The 4218-nt window shown below is 46.5% G+C and overlaps 1 protein-coding gene and 1 pseudogene across 2 annotated transcripts; both read right to left on the minus strand.

Moving 5' to 3' along the window:
• Window positions 1–1246, minus strand: LOC146717555 (uncharacterized). Its single transcript, XM_085466079.1, has 2 exons — window positions 902–1246; window positions 1–720 (listed from the first exon to the last, which is right to left on the minus strand). Exons 1-2 carry the CDS (start codon window positions 1202–1204, stop codon window positions 412–414), a joined length of 612 nt encoding a protein of 203 aa, XP_085322205.1. The 5' UTR covers window positions 1205–1246; the 3' UTR covers window positions 1–411.
• A 1823-nt stretch (window positions 1247–3069) lies between these two features.
• Window positions 3070–3954, minus strand: LOC146717556 (uncharacterized; annotated as a pseudogene). Its single transcript, XR_014922066.1, has 2 exons — window positions 3793–3954; window positions 3070–3659 (listed from the first exon to the last, which is right to left on the minus strand). The product of XR_014922066.1 is annotated as an uncharacterized LOC146717556 (transcript).
• Window positions 3955–4218: the final 264 nt, after the last annotated feature.

A 4218-nucleotide genomic window follows, 5' to 3' on the forward strand; every position in this document is an offset into this window, starting at 1 on the left:
CAACACAATAATACTGCAATAGAAAAAACACTATACTGTAAACACAAAAAACCATGACAATTGTGCATAAGTGGGCTCATGGATCCCGCCGTCTGTTGGGGTCTGGCCACAGGACCTCATCAACATCGCAAGCAATGTCCTCTCCCGCTAGGCACCGGGGAAAATATCCTCTTGCATGTCGAAACCATCCATGGATTGCTGTCACCTGAATGTCGCCGCAGGCCTGTTCCATTGCCTGCAGAAGAGGCATGCGGGCATGTGGTTGGCGGTCATATACTCGCCATCTCCAAGCCGAAAAAAAATTCCTCTATAGGGTTCAAAAATGGTGAGTAAGGGGGCAAGTATACCACTTCAAATTGATTGTGGTTGGAGAACCAGGCCTGGACCAGAGCAGCCCGATGGAAACTGACATTATCCCATATCACCACAAACCTGGGCTGATCTGGTCTGTTCTGTACAACTATCATGGAGAGCATCTAGAAATGTGAGTATGTGTTGGCTATTGTATGGACCTAGTATTGCATGATGGTGCAGAAGCCCTCGAAGGCATATGGCGGCACATAATGTGATGTTTCCCCCGCGCTGCCCTGGGACGTGCACAATTGCCCTTTGGCCAATTACATTACGACCCCGTCGTCTTGTTTTGCTCAGGTCGAATCCAGCTTCATCAATGAAAATGTATTCATGAGGCTGTGCAGCTCCATCCATGGCCAAGATTCTCTGAAAAAAAGGGGAACATATCACTGTACTACAGTGCTACACATACAGCACCCTCACCCCATCACACAGGTACCTGTGTAGCTCTCAGAATAGATCAATGTGGTACTGATATGGTACATATTCAGCTGCTACTGGACTTCACCAATACTCTATTGTAAATGTAAGGGACAGTTACACGTACCCGTACATATTCAGCTCGAAGTCCTTTGACCCTGTCACTGTTCCTCTCGAATGGGACTCTGTAGAGCTGCTTCATGGTGATGCTGTGTTTACCCAAGATGCGTCTGATGGTGGTGATGCTCACATGGTCTATGTTGCTGAACACTCGCCTGTCTGCAAGTATTTTCCGTCGTAGCTGGTGGAGACGGATGGCATTGTCTGCCCTCACTAGGTCCACAACGGCAAGTTCCTGCTGTTGTGTGAACAGGCGTTGGCGTCCACCCCCAGAAGGTCTTCGGGTCATTCTGGAGGAATACAACCACATATTGTCATCGGTTTGCTTATTTTTCTTACAGTACTTTACTGTATGTACTGTGTCATCCACTGTACAGCACTGTACTTCAATATAAGGAATCAGCCACTTTGGCTGAAAAAGGAGCATTAGCACCCCGTACACTTGATATGGTAATGTGATATACTGTAGAACAGTGCTATAAAACCATCTGAGTAGAGCAGAAGGTATGGAGGTGAAGACAGACCTGTTTTCTAGTCGGAATGTTCATATTACAGATTGCACTGTGAAGCGGCTTAGATGTGGGTGGACTCTCTGCCCAGCTTCCCTCATAGTCAGGCCATGGTTGATGACATGGTCCACCAAAGTTGCTCTTATTTCATCAGAAATATGGGTCCGTGCATGGCCTCTTCGGCCTCCTCCTCTTCCTCCTCCTCCTCCTCCTCCTCCTCTACCTCTTCCTCTTCCTCTTGCTCTCCCTCCATCCATGCTTGCAAAGTTCTTGAAATGGCTACGCTGAGGGCTTTTTGTAGTTGGCTAATTGGTGTTTGGTTTTGCAAGTAAGTGCCTTCAGGTGTGTATTTGAGTGGTTGCAATTACCCGATGTGTTTTGTATTTTGGATACGTGTGTTTTCCGAATGGCACCCTGAAATTTCATTTTGTGAGCGAAGTGTCTTATGTATGAAATGGAGTGTAGCATGCAGGACCATGTGTGTTGCATAAAGGAGTAGGTGTGTTGCATAATTGGAACTGGGGTGCAAAGCAGCGCTTTTGTTTAAGGTAGGGGTACATGTGTTTGAGGTATGGTAACAAAAGCTTCAACTTGTGTTACTTTAGTCTAGGCATGGGTTCACGGTGTTCAAGCAACGGGCAAAAACTGTAACCAATTCTCATTTCAAGATGTCCTTATGGTACTTGCTACAGTGTAGCGGCTCGAGTTAGGCTGGACCTGTTGGCCAGCTACCCTCAGGGTCATTCCACGGTTGATTACATGGTCCACTATTGTAGCTCTGATGTCATCAGCAATTCTATTTCTTACTCTTCCTACCCTTCCTCTCCCCCCTCCTCATCTTCCTCTCCCCCCTCCTCATCTTCCTCTTGCTCCTCCTTGTCCTTGTCGTCCTCTTCATCCTACTTCTTCACCTCCACGTCCTCTTCCTCGGCCTCCTCTACTTCTCACTCTTTCTGCTCCCTCCATTGTACTCCGCACACACAGCTTACCTGTATTATAGTGCTTAGGCAGATTGCAAAGTGAACGAATTATCTAAAAAAGTTTTCACATGTGAAAGTGTGCCAGACAGTTGGCAAATTAGTGTTACAGTTTTTCTCAAATGCTAAAACACATGTCACAAACGTTACCACCAGGTCCCCCAATGTCCAAACACAACACCCTTCTCTAAAGCTACATAAACACAACCACACCTTCCCACTGCAAAACTCAAACTCCCACACCAAGAGAGCAGCTCGAAGCTGTCAAAACTGTAAACACTATACACAGCATTACACACTACAGCAAAACAATTGAAAACACAATGCTCAATTTGTGAGAAGGTTCTTTGGTTCATAACTGCCAATGCATATTTTCATAAACTGTACAGTAACGGATCGTCATAGAACCCTGCAGAGGATTAGGCATTTAGATTTGTGAGTTTCACATGAAGACTATAAATCTATAAAAACACCCTGCATGTACGTACACTACTGTAACACAACTCAATGCAAAAACAGAATCTATCGCACACAACAGTACTCTCGGAAACATGATCAGGGTGTGAAGTCTTTTTTATTGTCTACACGGTCATTTTACAGTATTACACACAGTCACTGTGCGGCATCATGTCGCCGAGCTGCATTGGGCCACATCACCTCATCCACATCACAGGCTATATTGTCCCTTGCTAGGCACCGCAGGAAAAATGCCCTGGAATGGCGAATCCATCCCTGGAAGGCCTCCACTGGGATGTCAGCACAGGCCAGCTCCATTGCCCGTACGAGGTTCTCTCCTGTGTATGGCTGTCTGTCATACACCTTCCATCTCCATGATGAGAAGAACTCCTCTATAGGGTTCAGGAAAGGGGAGTAGGGTGGCAGACAGACGTTTAAAAAGTGGTCACTGTTGGTGGTGAACCACTCTCATTTGGTGTGTCTTGTGGAAGCGGATGTTGTCCCAAATGATCACATACATGTGATGTGCTAGCCTAGGATGGTGTTGTTGACGGTCCAGGAGGATGTCTTTTAGCTCCTCTAGGAAGGTGAGGAGACGTTGGGTGTTGTAAGACCCAAGGACAGCATGCCGGTGGACAAGCCCCTCCGTACCCATAGCTGCACAAAGAGTAATATTACCCCCTCGTTGGCCAGGAACCTCAGTGATGGCTCTCTGGCCAATGATGTTACGGCCCCTTCGCCTTCGTTTCTGGAGGTTGAAGCCAGCCTCATCCAGGAAGAGGTACTCATGGGGTCTGGCCATCGCGTCCAACTGCATTATCCTCTGTGAACATGGAAAAGCGTACAGGTGTTCAGAACGGTCAATCAGGTAGCACAGTATTGTCCAGAAGTAATGTAGGCCACTAAGCAACACAGTATGTCCACTAACTGTACTGTGGACATGGATGTATACGTACTTGCACATACTCGTAACGTTGTCCTATGTGTCGCGCAGAGTTGCGCTCAAAGGGAACCCTGTAGACCTGTTTCATCCTCATCTGTTGGCGCCGGAGAACTCGGTCTATTGTGGACACGCTGACAGCATCAATGTTCTCAAAGTTTACATTATCTGCAATGACTTTGTCTCTGATCTCTCAGAGTCTAATGCAGTTGTTCTCACGGACCATATCTGCAATGAGGGTTTCTTGTGCCGCTGTGAATATGGCAACCCTCCCACCTCTATGTGGCATTCTTTCAGCTCTAAAGAAGGAAACATGTGTTGTCAATTGACTGATTTATATGTAAAACTACATGTAAGGTAACAGACCACTTTCACAGGCCTGTAAAACTGTAGTGTGACAAAGAAAGCAATAGCGTACTATACCTGTTGTGTTGTCTAAATG

The sequence above is a fragment of the Copadichromis virginalis genome, linkage group LG2, assembly GCF_057382275.1.
Source record: "Copadichromis virginalis isolate Kocher_CV1m ecotype Utaka linkage group LG2, C_Virginalis_male_GT1.1, whole genome shotgun sequence".
Classification (NCBI taxonomy): domain Eukaryota; kingdom Metazoa; phylum Chordata; class Actinopteri; order Cichliformes; family Cichlidae; genus Copadichromis; species Copadichromis virginalis.